This window comes from Musa acuminata, chromosome BXJ1-2 (genome assembly GCF_036884655.1).
Source record: "Musa acuminata AAA Group cultivar baxijiao chromosome BXJ1-2, Cavendish_Baxijiao_AAA, whole genome shotgun sequence".
In the NCBI taxonomy this organism is placed as follows: Eukaryota; Viridiplantae; Streptophyta; class Magnoliopsida; order Zingiberales; family Musaceae; genus Musa; species Musa acuminata.
Genome location: NC_088328.1, coordinates 32,915,602 through 32,928,636, shown reverse-complemented (window position 1 = coordinate 32,928,636; position 13,035 = coordinate 32,915,602). Strand labels below are relative to the sequence as shown.

At 43.9% G+C, this 13,035-nt stretch overlaps 2 protein-coding genes and 1 long non-coding RNA gene across 5 annotated transcripts; 1 reads left to right on the top strand and 2 right to left on the bottom strand.

Moving 5' to 3' along the window:
* The first annotated feature begins 1,246 nt into the window (after positions 1-1,246).
* LOC103976686 (UDP-glucuronate:xylan alpha-glucuronosyltransferase 2) lies at positions 1,247-4,822 on the top strand. 2 transcript variants are annotated; one of them, XM_009391984.3, is made up of 3 exons: positions 1,247-1,551; positions 1,662-2,250; positions 3,533-4,822. In XM_009391984.3, the coding sequence occupies exons 1-3, from the start codon at positions 1,387-1,389 to the stop codon at positions 4,489-4,491; spliced, it is 1,713 nt and encodes a 570-aa protein (XP_009390259.2). In that variant the 5' UTR covers positions 1,247-1,386; the 3' UTR covers positions 4,492-4,822. The 2 variants fall into 2 exon arrangements, with proteins under 2 accessions (XP_009390259.2, XP_018678108.2); XM_018822563.2 differs by having other exon boundaries at positions 1,419-1,556.
* A 390-nt stretch (positions 4,823-5,212) lies between these two features.
* Positions 5,213-9,527, bottom strand: LOC135610895 (uncharacterized). 2 transcript variants are annotated; one of them, XR_010486363.1, is made up of 3 exons: positions 9,067-9,444; positions 7,515-7,630; positions 5,213-5,367 (listed from the first exon to the last, which is right to left on the bottom strand). It is a non-coding gene; the product is annotated as an uncharacterized LOC135610895 (long non-coding RNA). The 2 variants fall into 2 exon arrangements; XR_010486362.1 differs by lacking the exon at positions 5,213-5,367 and having other exon boundaries at positions 6,449-7,630; positions 9,067-9,527.
* A 2,044-nt stretch (positions 9,528-11,571) lies between these two features.
* LOC135613700 (cyclin-dependent kinase inhibitor 3-like) lies at positions 11,572-12,750 on the bottom strand. Its single transcript, XM_065110742.1, has 4 exons — positions 12,330-12,750; positions 12,191-12,240; positions 11,929-12,099; positions 11,572-11,835 (listed from the first exon to the last, which is right to left on the bottom strand). Exons 1-4 carry the CDS (start codon positions 12,663-12,665, stop codon positions 11,766-11,768), a joined length of 627 nt encoding a protein of 208 aa, XP_064966814.1. The 5' UTR covers positions 12,666-12,750; the 3' UTR covers positions 11,572-11,765.
* Positions 12,751-13,035: the final 285 nt, after the last annotated feature.

The following is a 13,035-nucleotide window of genomic DNA, read 5'->3' as shown; positions in this document are numbered from 1 at the left end:
TTCGAAACGTCAATCATATGGCAGACCTCTTGTTTGAATTGACATCGAGTGAGAAGAGTCGGATGGCATCGAACAGCCAAACTTTGGCTTCTCTCCTCTCGAGGTGTTGAGTAGCTTTCGAACGATGGAGGATCAGCATTCCGAAATGGATGGAACCACTCTTTAAAGGGGGAGTTAATTTGTTGTTCTTCATCGGTCAGTTCGACAGAGACACACACTTGTGACAGGATCCACATGCATGTTTAGTTCTTCACATATATTCCGATGAGATGGTGACTCCAAAGATTTTACTTGTTGTAGTAGTGGTTCTTCTAAACACAAGAACATACAAATGACTTGAGAAGCATGGATTGCCACAGTCAAAAATATGAGAGATTAAGTAGCAGAACTAATACGATCGATATCTACTACCTATCACAGTTATAGCCATGATAACATTGTTCTAACAACTGTGAGCGAGAGAGATCTCAGTAATCTTTTCTCGGAAGAAAGAAGGGCTCTGCAATCTGATATTGGTCACCCAAAAAAAAAAGAGAAAAGAACTCAGCTTTGAAATGGCTCTGAGCACATCTTAGGCAAATCCAATATTGGGTTTGGATTGGATGACAAAGAGTGGTTGCTTTGGATATTATTTTGTGAACTGACAGAAATGGCTTCATAACAAGTGCTCGAGGCCGAGACTTGGCATTGCAATTGCAGTCTAGATTAGCAAAAGATGGTAGATTTATAAGAAGATAACTATTTCTTATGGAACACACATTATGCATGTCGAGGTTTAGAAATGTGATGATGACAGTGGAAACCTTGAGAAAGAAGATAACTATTTCTTCTATGGAAGTGCTTAAAGACAAATGACAAATGTTCCTATCATCTAATCTTCCTTGGTCAATTCTTTATGAAATTTGTTTACAAGACTCAAAGATTGACTGAGATTTTGTTCTCTCTCTCTCTCTCTCTCTCTCTCTCTCTCTCTGGGTTGAACAGTGTGAAGTTCATATTTGTAATATCTATAGATTATGACATACATTAAACACAAAGCACGATGATGGGATTGCCAACGGCGGGGTTATAGATTTGCCATTTTATTGCATGTAGTTGAACCATTTATTTCAGATACGAAAGCCTTGATCGCTTGGCGCAAGACGCAAGGAAACTTCCTTGCCATCTTCTTTGGTAAGAGAAAGAAGCTTTCTTATGCTTCTCCCTTTTTATGTTTTTGACTACCCTACGCATGGGGCCTTCCCTCATCAACCCTCCCTCACCCTATCTTTAATTCCCCTGCGTCAGCGATCATCACCCTTTCTTCCCGCATCCAACCACACCCAAGGAGCATGGGCCTTCATATATACTCCTGCGGTGGCCAGCGGCCAACAAACTGTTGACAGCATGGGCTCGGGAGGCGGGATGATGAAGGCTATCGCATCAAAAGGTCTCGTCGTCAAGATCAATGTAGCCTTGCTCTGCTTCTTCGTCTTCGCCTACGTCGCCCTCTATGACCACAACGCCACCAAGATGGTCTCCTGTTCCTTACGAGCCTGCCACATGAAGAAGGTAAGGTGAGTGCTGGTCCTCGATTAGTTGCAGGCTCTCTTCTCGCTTGCTCCGATCACACATGGAATGGAGATGAGTTCTGAGGGGAAAGAAGCTGCTAAATCTTGCAGGTGGAAGGAGTGTCTCGGAGAAAGACTGGGAGAGAGACCCGGACGACGATGGAGACGGTCCCCAGCTTCCTCAGGACGCTGCTGCATGGCAGCACCAAGATCGGGTTGGTGAACATGGAAGAGGAGCAAGTGTTCGAGTGGGGCCTCGTCGGCAGGGCCACGGCCGTCGACTTCGAGCCGGTCTCCGACAACTTCAAGTGGGAGGACCTGTTCCCGGAGTGGATCGACGAGGAGGAGGACAACGAGGGTCCGTCGTGCCCCGAGATCCCGCTGCCCGACCTCTCGCGGTACGGCGAGATGGATGCGGTGGTCGCCGAGCTTCCGTGCCGAGCGCGCGACGTATTCCGGCTACAGGTCCATCTGGTGGTGGCCAACCTGGCGGCGCGGCGGGGGAGAAGGAACGCCCGGGGGGAGGTGAGGGTGGCGCTCCGGAGCGCGTGCCGGCCGATGATGGAGCTGTTCCGCTGCGACGATCTGGTGGCGAGGGATGGCGAGTGGTGGATGTACGAGGCCGAGGCGTGGAGGTTGGAGGCGAAGCTGGCGCTGCCGGTTGGCTCCTGCAACCTGGCCTTGCCACTGTGGGAGAAAGGTACGCGTCACTTCATCTCTTCTCCTCCTTCTCTGTCTCTCCCTTCTCATCAGTCACAAATTTACCTCGTGAGAGATAATTGTCTTCTCCGACCAAAAATTTCACATAATAGGAAATATGATTACATATATAGGCATATGAGAAAGAAAGGATGGGATTTAAATGGCCATTATCTCAGTTTTAACCGATGGACTCGTCTGACGAAACCGTGGAGCGGAAACAGAGGTTTTCTAATGGGAAAGACATCCATCCATACGTTAGCCATCAGAGATCGAGGCAGCTCGTAGCTTTGTCTTGGATGTATCGAGCCAGATGAGGCTGGCAAGATGTTGTGGTCGTAAAACAAAGAGAAAGGAAGGACGCGTGGGACCTGAGATTGCAGTCGGTGGCATTGATATTGGATTCAACCTCACTTGCAGATCTGAGAGTAAAAGGACGAAATGCGTCAGTCAAATTACTGTGAGCGTCGTCATGTGTCTTCTTTGGCTTTGCCACCCCCACCCGACATGCCGATCTACTTACTCGGAGCTCATCTTTTTTAACCTTGGCATGTCGGAGAAGCAACCTCTCCTCTCAAAGCGGTCTTCTTCTTGCTTTAACTTGAAGATTCACATTAACACGAGGAGTAGACGCGCGTTTTACCGACCACAAGTAGGCATCACAATCGGTGGGATTAGTTGGTGAGGAGAATCCACGTTTTGCTGCACCTCATCAGTAAGACATCTCTTATCATCTCGACAGACTAGTTTTAATCTCACTCGAAGATCTTTTTGGCTTGCCACATTCCTTTCTGTGATGTACAGACAGCAAGTACCTCACGTGATGTCGATTCTCAGATTTTTGAGAGAGAGAGAGAGAGAGAGAGAGAGAGAGATGGTGGCAGGCTTTTGGCCTTTCGCGATGCTTTTCCTTGGAGAAAACAATTCAACCTTTTAAAAAGCAGACGAGTGTTGTCACCTCTGTTTGCTCGAAGGCAAAAAGGAAGAAAAAGAAAAACATTTCTGCTAGCGTTTTAGAAATGTGAAGAATCATAAAACTGTGAGATCGATTGATAGTTATTACTTTTCTGAACACACAAAAAGTGTGTTTTCTTTAATACAATTATTGTAATTATGTTTTTAGAATTAATTTTGGTGAAGAATGTAATGCTTTTCCATCTTTCTTGGTCAAATTGACCGCTTTCTCCTCCTCCTCCTCCTCCTCCTCTCTGTTGCGCAGATCCAAAACCTACCATGAAACGTCCGTTATAGGCATTGACTTGTTTCTGCTTGACTGTTGCCAGGAACGGACGTGGTTTACGATGCGTCGAAGCTCGCCGGACCGGCGAGCCCCCGCCGTCGGGAGGCCTACGCCACCGTTCTCCACTCCTCCGACATGTACGTGTGCGGCGCCATCGCCCTCGCCCGCAGCATCACCAGAACCGGCTCCACCCGCGACCTCGTCCTGCTGCACGACACCTCCATCCCCCACGACAAGCTGCAGGCACTCGTCGCCGCCGGGTGGACGCTCCGCCAGATCGAGCGCATCCGCAACCCGCGTGCTCGGAAGGGCACCTACAACGAGTACAACTACAGCAAGCTCCGCCTCTGGCAGCTCACCGATTACCACGTGGTCGTCTTCATCGACGCCGACGTCCTCGTCCTCCGCAACCTCGACCTCCTCTTCCACTTCCCTCAGATATCCGCCACCGGCAACGACGGCGTCATCTTCAACTCCGGCGTCATGGTCATCGAGCCATCGAACTGCACCTTCAACGCACTGATGGCACTCCGGGAGGACGTGGTCTCGTACAACGGCGGCGACCAGGGCTTCCTCAACGAAGTCTTCGTGTGGTGGCACCGCCTGCCGAGGCGGGTGAACTTTCTGAAGAACTTCTGGTCCAACACCACGGCGGAGGCGAGCATGAAGAACCACCTCTTCGCCGCCGACCCGCCGGAGTTGTACTCCATCCACTACCTCGGCATCAAGCCATGGATGTGTTACAGGGAGTACGACTGCAACTGGAACATAGGAGACCAGCGAGTTTACGCGAGCGATGCGGCGCACGCGACGTGGTGGAAGCTGCATGACGAGATGGACGAGGGGCTGCGGAAGTTCTGCGTGTTTTCTGAGAAGAGGAGGGAGCAGCTGGAGCAGGAACGACGGCAGGCGGCAGAGTTAGAGTTTGGGGATGGCCACTGGAGGTTGAAGACACCGTCGGACAGGAGGAACGTGACAAAAGGAGTGAGCAATTTGGTTTAACTATTATCAGCAGGCATTACCGTTGATCTTGCTCACCCTCTTCTCGGGGATAATTAGAGTTCGATAGAGTTCATATACATCATGTGCTTGTATCAGATAAAGCTCAGAGGAGAAAGTATACATCCCTCAGTTCTCCATAATGTTCATTATGCTTTGCTTGAAACACTGGTGGAAAGTCGAGGATGCGTTACTTCCTCGTCTCTGTTCACCGGTCACAAAATTAACCAGGCCTGCACGGCAAGGTTGGATCATTTATTTGCCACTGCTTCCGAGAGTATAGCAGCCATCGTAAGACAGGAAGAGAAGGTGAGTACAACTTTGGTGACTGTCATCATCAAGCTTCAAGTTTGACCAGTATCATTACTCGTAGAAATTTGCTTACACCTGCCATCAGATGTCACAGAGTAATTCCGATTTAGAATGACATTTTATGCTTCCAGGATCAAAAAATTAACTAGGAAGATGCATTAAGAGATCACGATGAGACAAGCTTCAAGATATCACTCTCAAGTAACTATGAAGAATGAGGGAGAGTATGAATGAATCCTGGTCTGCCATGTATGAAACACATGCCTCTGGTAGGTCTACCATCCATCTTCTGGGGGCATAAAGTGTAGGTGGAACTGACCATCAATGTCCCCATGCAAGTATAAAGTGAGATGCCTCTCTCTCAATGTCCCCATGCAAGTATAAAGTGAGATGCCTCTCTCTCTCTCCCTCTTCAGCTTTTGTTCTCATCTCCAAGAATTGCTTAACCTACATAGCAAGCAGGAGACACAATATGCTTTCTAGAAACCTGTTAATGTCATGCTCCATCTAAAACAATTTTGGCAGACGTAGTAGTCCAGAATGCAAGATTACAATGAGATATCCAACCTGTTAGCACAACGATATATAGTTTAGAACAGAACAAGGCAGACCAAATGTTTTTACCTACAGATTGCTCCCAATAGTGGCATAAGAGTGACCGATTGAATGTATTATGCATTGAACTTGTAAATCTTATCTTGCTTAGGAGTAAACTCTTCTTATTCTTCATTGAAATACATACACAGGTTAATCAGCTTAGAGTAGATGTTCAACATTCCAAAACTTTTAAATTTTTATGACCTGTCAAACCATGTTTATGGACAAATAAGGAGAGGAAAGACATTCTCAAGCTCATGCAGAGTTTAAAAGACAAAAAGGTTGGGCCAGTGACAGTCACAGAGAAGAATGAGCTTCTGCCACTAAGCTGTTAAATATATTATTATAAAATAAAATACCCAAACTCTTTATAAAACATTTTATAAATCCTCTTATCATTGTCTTCAAGTTCTTGGGGTAAATTAATGGTCTGAACTTGCATACACTGAAGCTGTCATGGTATGTAAGGATCCCACATCAAAGTTGCCTTGTTAGTTTGCAATATGGTCTATTGAATTCAAAGTCGTGTCTCTTGGTCCTAAATGTTCTCCCATGTGGATCACAATGTGGCACTAATATTCCTTATGAGATCTGCTTTCAAGTTTATGCTACCCTTTTAATATGCCCATGAACACAATCCAGAATCAGATTCAGCTTGTAGGAGTTAGGAGTTGATAAGATTCGAGTGACTAAAGTTGTGGGAGCCTTGGTTGCATTCTCCTACTTTAACTTCAAAGGATTTAAGGAACTTTCCATCTCTAAGATGTTGACTGTTACACACATCTCTAATTACTCAAATCTACAACACCAACATTTTCACATAACTATTGTGATTTAAAAAAAAACACTCTGTTTTATTTCCATCTGCTATGAAATCGAAGGCTAAGCAAAGATTGTAGAAAGGGACCCCAAAAAATGATTAAAATAAAAAAGAACAGATTTTAAGGCTTTTCTAGTTTTCTTCACAAGCCAATCAAACAGAAATTGAGCTTGTAGATTCTCCATTAGCCTACGAGAATCCAAGATGACCCACAAGGCTACATACATCACATTATCTTTATTTGGTATCAAGGCACTAAAAAAATATCCAATAAGGAAGGCATACAAAAGATTCCTTCAATTATTTGAACTGCACAGAATAAAGGGGGGGAAAAAATCGAGTCATCATGATACAGAGGCACTTTTGTCAAAGTTAATCTTCAATAGCAACCAAAGGACATCTGACTGAAACCAGAAACATTCTGAAGAGAATCTCAAGAAACACTCCTAGATAACATGGAATAAAGGTGCCCATCAAGTAGTCCATGTTGCTCACGTTGTAAAGACCTTGCTGAGGTCTATATAAATGATCGGAGTTGCAAGCATTGCATTCCACTCAAGTTTGCAGACATTAGAAATTTATCATGCCTATCACACCGTCTCAGTCAATGAATGAAGAAATATCCATGGAGGACTTCAAAAGATGGCTGAAGAGTTTCGACGCCAACAAGGATGGACGCATCAGCAAAGCTGAGCTTCGGGAGGCCATCCGCAGCAGAGGAGGATGGTTTACAACCTGGAAGAGTGGTCGTGGACTCCGACAAGCTGACACAAATCGGAATGGCTACATTGATGATGGTGAGATTGAAAACCTCATAATCTTTGCCCAAAAAAATATGGGCATGAAAATTACTACATAGTAGCTGTAAAATAAGAAAAAAAAACTATTCACTACGAGTTCTATGCAGGCGATCATATGTAACTGCGTCCTATGCACGCAATCATATCGTTATGTAACTGTGTCCTTATGTCAGATGGCTATATCATCGTAGGTTGGCACGAAATAACAGCATAAAAGACTGCATGATACTATTTCGTGTTGCGTTTTCCTCAAATTGATCTGCATAATAGTTACTACATTGTATATGAACATGAATGCGGTCTATTACACAGGGGATGGAGACCACAGATAGAAAGCCTGTTGTCAAAAACACGAGTTTTTCTGTTTTGTTGGCTGTTTTCTGGTCATAGTTATGCAAGTTGAAGTTGGCTACTTTAAAACAAATTGACCAAAGATGGAGAACTTGTATAAGATTCAAAAGCATATAGATTCAAAAGAGAAAATTTTATTCACTTACTAGATGTGCAGTTCAAATTGGAGAAGTTAGGGCTGCCAAATCTTTATCTATGAAAATGCTGACCGATTGTGGTGACTAATTCTCTAAGCCAGCACCAGAACCAAAATGGAAAAGCTCTGCAAGACAAAATTACAAGTTAAATAGCACAAACCTTGACAAAGGACACTACATATTCCTTAGAGAAATTAAATAGGTATTCCGAAGACACGATGTAAGGGATGGAGACTAACTACAAACTAACCATAAGGAGCAATGTTATCAAAGGACACTTTGCTGTCAGTAGTAGATCTGTACTGGTCCAAATACAATATGGTACCAAAGTCAGATCAACATACATGCACTTTATGCAGTTTACAGTTTCTGGATATTCATAATTATGTATCACGACTTAGTAACATAAAATTACAAAGCAATCGAATGATATACTAAAGCTTGCAAATATAATAAACCAATAGAATAATGAAATATGGCCTATGAAGACATGGCAAATGATGAAGATTCAAGATAATGAAATCAGATTTTGTTTATGCAGATTCTGTTGTTAAGCTATCAATAACTTCTTTCCAAGTTGTTCAAAGTTTTAGGATTTATTTTTGGCATTCTATAAGATTGGCTTCATATTCCTGAAAAATTCCAAATTATTATGGATTTAGAAGGCATGAGTTTTCCTCATGCCTTCTAAATTCATAGCTAGATTATCATCAAAAGTCATTGCAACCAATATTTTCGCATTGCTGTGCTTGTTGATGAACATTTATCACCATTCATGGGGGAAGAAAAGCTTGAAGGGTTTTAGTCTGGACAAGGCACTCAATTTTGTCAATAAGTTACAAAGATATCAAAACCTCTAGTAATAATGAAAAGGATATCGATGATGATATATAATTGATCCTACAATTTCTGATACTCAGATGCAACGAAGCCATATATTTATTGGAGATGCCCACATGTACAAATAACAGTATGAAAATTAAAAATATGGATTATCAACACCAATATAGTTTAGGCTGATATCTCAATCAATACCACCTTAAACCATTAATGAAGACATGTGCTTCTTCCTTATCCCGTTGCTAACTGCTGGATGACACCACAGACATTCACGTTAGTTAATATCAATTAGAGTTTAAAAGATAGATGAAGTCACAGATCAAATATGTTTAAGCAAGTGCATGTTCTTGCTAAATACTTGGTCAGACAGCTGTTTCATGTATAAAGTGGAAATAAATAGTTAAAATTTCATTTTGGTTTCTGTCAGTAGCTCTTTGGCAAAGAATCCGAAAAGAAGAAGAAGCTCCTGTTATTTCCCCCTTTTTCTATTTTCATTCAAATTCCCGCAATGAATACAGTTTCCATATAAATATCCTTTTTTCTTTTACTTTCACTCGTGTAAGAAACTACACGAGCATCAAACAACTACGATTTGGGACTTGCAAATTTCTAATCTTAATTTCCTGCCATTTTATTGCGATTTCCACAAGAATAGTCTACTGTACGTACAATTCACCAAAATCTGAAGAGGGAAAAAAAGGAAAGAGTGATTGAAGCTTACAAAGTGAGGAAATCGGCATGGCAGATGAGAAAGCGCCAACCGAAGGACGAGTAGAGCCGTAGATACGGTTTCGAGTGCCTCTCCTGGCTCGACAACCACGACATCGTCCTTCCAATCTGTACTCCTTCGGTAGATTCTCCCTCCCTCCCACTACATCTCCAATCTCCCACCAGCGATTCCCCCCCGGCTCAAGAATTGTAGGCCAGGGTTTCACACCTCCACCCCGCGGATCCCTCTCGTCAATCAGATTCAAAAACCCATCACTAATTGTAGGGGACAAAGAGGAGGAGAGAGAAAACGGCTAACGTGCGCGGGCGGACGAATCGGGTTAGGCTGGTACAGCGGTGTAGCCATTGATTTTGTCCTTATTTTCAGCGGTGTAGACTGGTATATATATACACACACGATAAAAGATCATTTTATCCTTATTTTCATCGGTCTCGTTATTATCATTGATTTTGTCTATCCTAACTCTACACATCTTATTCATGACCCTCGTACAAGTACGAAAACATTATGAGAACCATATGCAACACTCATCGTCATTGTCCTAAACCTACGCCTAGTCGCCTCGCCCATGTAGCTATTGTTGTGCTCACCCGTGGCTCTCGCACGAGAGAAGAGAGGATACGAGGGCCATCATTGCCTTTGAAAATCCTGCTAGTCTCATTGGATATGTTATCATCTCTACACATGCAAGAGGGATCCGACAAAAGTCGACAATAGCTCTTATATCTTCTCCTTCCTCGTATGAGAGTTGTGAGTGAGCATAACAAAAACGGTGTAAAAATTATGCAAGATGGAAGTGATGATGGGTTCGATGAAAATCATTGCCAAAATGATTATTTACAAAAAATAGGATGTTCTGCAAAAATTTTGGAACATTCAGTCAAATATTCTGAAAATCATATATATATATATATTCAAAAAATTCTTGAGTGAGATGAAGCCAATTGTCTTGAGGAGGGTCAGTAACTTTGGATTGGTGCAATCCATTTTTTTTACTGTGAATTGCTTAGAGTTCTCAAATTCGAATGCCAACCATGTTCTTTTTGTTGTTCTTGATGACGAGTAGAATCGATTCAGGGGGACCAAATATATATATACCCTTAATAGAACTTAAGCATCCTAGTATGAATTGATGATGAACCGAATCAAATCGATTCCTATTGGCCTGTATCAGCTCCATTCCACTTGAAATGTAATCATGCTCTCTGGTCATCAAGTCTCAAAATCATATGGCTTACAAATTTCTATTCGCCATCAAAACAATATGATCCAGTTCAAGACTGATCTAGCATGGAACTGCTCTGTTCTCCGATGCGAGTATATACCAGAAACAGAATCTTAATGCTGGGAAGAGTAAGACCAAGTCGGGCATGCAATGGAATAAAGTACAGGCCGGAGCATATATCTTCCACCTCAGACCTTTGTTTACATTACTGTTGATCTGGGGATTCACGTCCATGGATCTGTTCTTAGCTCATCATTCCAGTTCTCAGTTAGTTAAATCTCTATTCACTTTCAAGGATATTCTCTCCCTGAAGACCACTTTTGCTAAGTGTTCATCACCAATTACAGCAGTAGATCGACAACTCAGGCCTCAGCCATGGTTAGTGTATTTCAATTGAACACGAGGAAGACTGACGTGTGAAATCAATTACGAGGAAAAATACAATTTCAAGAAATTATCTAAAAGATAGAAAGTTTTAAGACGATGATATTACCAGCACCTCTAGCAACATTTAACAAAAAGAACGATTCCTATTTTGTCTTCAAGATGAGAATGCCATTTACTCTTCCATACATGGCAATCAATTGCATCTAACTTATCCAGGGCCAGAGCGTGTGTCCCTTTTCCCCATACTTTTAGAGGATGGCGTATTTATATACCAATGTACAAAAGTTCAAATTAGTGTATGCAAAGCCACTAGGATGCTAAATGAAGTCGTCTCAAATGCAAATATTAATATGATAAAAAATCTTGCCTAGGACGAATGTTAAGCTCCAAGCATCGTCATAATAAAAATAATAATGATTCCATGCTGAGCAGGAACGAAGGAAATGGTGCCTTAGAAAGGCGACATTCCTTCTCCGGAAGAGCTTCACATGATCACATGTGCACTGGATCCAAAACAATCCCACACTACCTTATTCTAATCCCAACATCGTCTGAAAGATTCACAGATACATTCCTCTTTCTAACTCGGATGCATTAAATAAAAAGGAGAGAGAGCGAGTGAGAAATCATTACAGAGGCAGAGTAAGGCTTCATCTTTCTGTTTTAAACCGCTTCGACTTTTGCAGTGAAGTGCGCTTCCAAAGTTTCCATGGGAGGAGAGGAGGCCACCTGGAAACAATCATGCCATGCATCAGGATCAGCGTGGGAAATGATGGAGCTTTCTTTTAATTGTCGTTATAGCTTCCCATCCCGTCCGCGGTGACCTCACCCTCATGATTTCCCTCACCGACACTTTCGTTTACGAAGAGAAGAAACAGACATAATTACTAATTAACAGCAATGACAAAAAATAATAACAAAAAGGCAATTGCATCGCAAAAGCCGTCTGATCAAGATGTAACGGATGGGAAAAATAAGGAAAATATGGTGGATGGGAATTGATGAGATGGATAATGAAGGAATACGGTTTCCTTTTTATTATCTCTCTCTCTCTCTCTTTTTTTCTTCTCCTCCCTGTTCACGGGGTCAACGGAATCCACTCGTAGCGGCCGGCTAATGGCACGTCCTTGACGACGTCGAAGTTGTACCTGCGTAGCACCGGAAAAGGCTCAGGTTAAGGAATTAAGGTCGAGAATCGCTAAACGAAACCGGCAGAGCGGGAGGAATATGAGGGGGTTTACCTCTCGACGAATCGCCGTCGCAGGTCTCTCTCTGCGCCCGCGAAGAACTCCTCCAGCTCGGCAACGGAGGGTGTTGCAATCGCCGTCGATCTTCTGCGCGATCCCATCTCCACCGTTGATTCAAGATCACTCGTCGCTTGTCCGTCGTTACTCGAGGCGGCCGTCTCTTCCCTGAATAAAAATTCGAAAGAATTTGAACTAGAACATGGAAATTAAGATAAATCGATGGAAAACCAGCAAAATCGAGAAAGAACGGGCAAACCTTTCTCCATTGCAGCGGAAGAAGGTCGCGTCGTCCAATTCCTGGCCAAGCTGACGAGACAGAGCAGACAAGGTAAGAATTGTAGTTCATGGGGCACAAAGAAACTCGAATTCTAAGAGAATTTTGTAGTACTACTCACCTCCGATGATCGAAACGGCGTCTCCGCTGCCTCACAGGAGGCGTCGCTGGAGGACCGGGAGATGAGACTGAGTTCAGGGCTTGAATTTCGCCGGCCGCCGGAATTCGCCGCGGATCTGGCGATCCGAGGTTTCAGGACGACGCTGCAACTTCGGAGCTCGAGGTTGGAGATCTGGTGGTATTCTCCCGTTGCTTTCCTCTTCTTCGAGCTCCGGCGGCCGTCCAACGCCGCGAGGGCCAGCCTTCTCGCCGTCCTCGTCCTCGCACCCATCGGCTTCGTCGCCTCCATCACCGCGAGTTCCCCGATCTGTCTCCTCTTGCTCGAATGCTTCCCCATCCCGCTCTCTCCCTCTCTTGATCAGTCGTAGTATGAGATGCGATGAAAAGCGCGGAAGTCATGAACAGATCCGAGTTGACGGCAACGGGTCGGATATAAAGGTGGTCGTTGCGTGAGACACGCTCTCCCCTTAAACGGAGAAGTCAGTGACAAACGGGGCCGTCACATCCGCTTCCCGTTTACGCTGGGGCCCAAAAGGCGAGCAAACCGTCGAGGGACGCGTGGACACTCTAATCGAACTCCCGTCACCAACAGAACCGGTCGGGCATCTCCCTGAGCCGGTGATCCTTTCGTTGTACCCCGGAGCACAAAACCGGCGGTCGGCGGTGAGTCGCATGCTGAAAATAACGATCCTAGCACTTCAGTTTGA

What these genes read in the sequence shown, in the direction of transcription:
- LOC103976686 (XM_009391984.3), top strand. Translation starts at nt 1,387, where the DNA reads ATGGGCTCGGGAGGCGGGATGATGAAGGCTATCGCATCAAAAGGTCTC. An exon ending in GAGCCTGCCACATGAAGAAG is followed by an intron (nt 1,552 to 1,661) that starts GTAAGGTGAGTG and finishes TAAATCTTGCAG; the next exon opens with GTGGAAGGAGTGTCTCGGAG. An exon ending in CTTGCCACTGTGGGAGAAAG is followed by an intron (nt 2,251 to 3,532) that starts GTACGCGTCACT and finishes GACTGTTGCCAG; the next exon opens with GAACGGACGTGGTTTACGAT.
- LOC135613700 (XM_065110742.1), bottom strand. Translation starts at nt 12,665, where the DNA reads ATGGGGAAGCATTCGAGCAAGAGGAGACAGATCGGGGAACTCGCGGTG. An exon ending in CGCCGTTTCGATCATCGGAG is followed by an intron (nt 12,241 to 12,329) that starts GTGAGTAGTACT and finishes CTGTCTCGTCAG; the next exon opens with CTTGGCCAGGAATTGGACGA. An exon ending in CGACGGCGATTCGTCGAGAG is followed by an intron (nt 11,836 to 11,928) that starts GTAAACCCCCTC and finishes GGTGCTACGCAG; the next exon opens with GTACAACTTCGACGTCGTCA.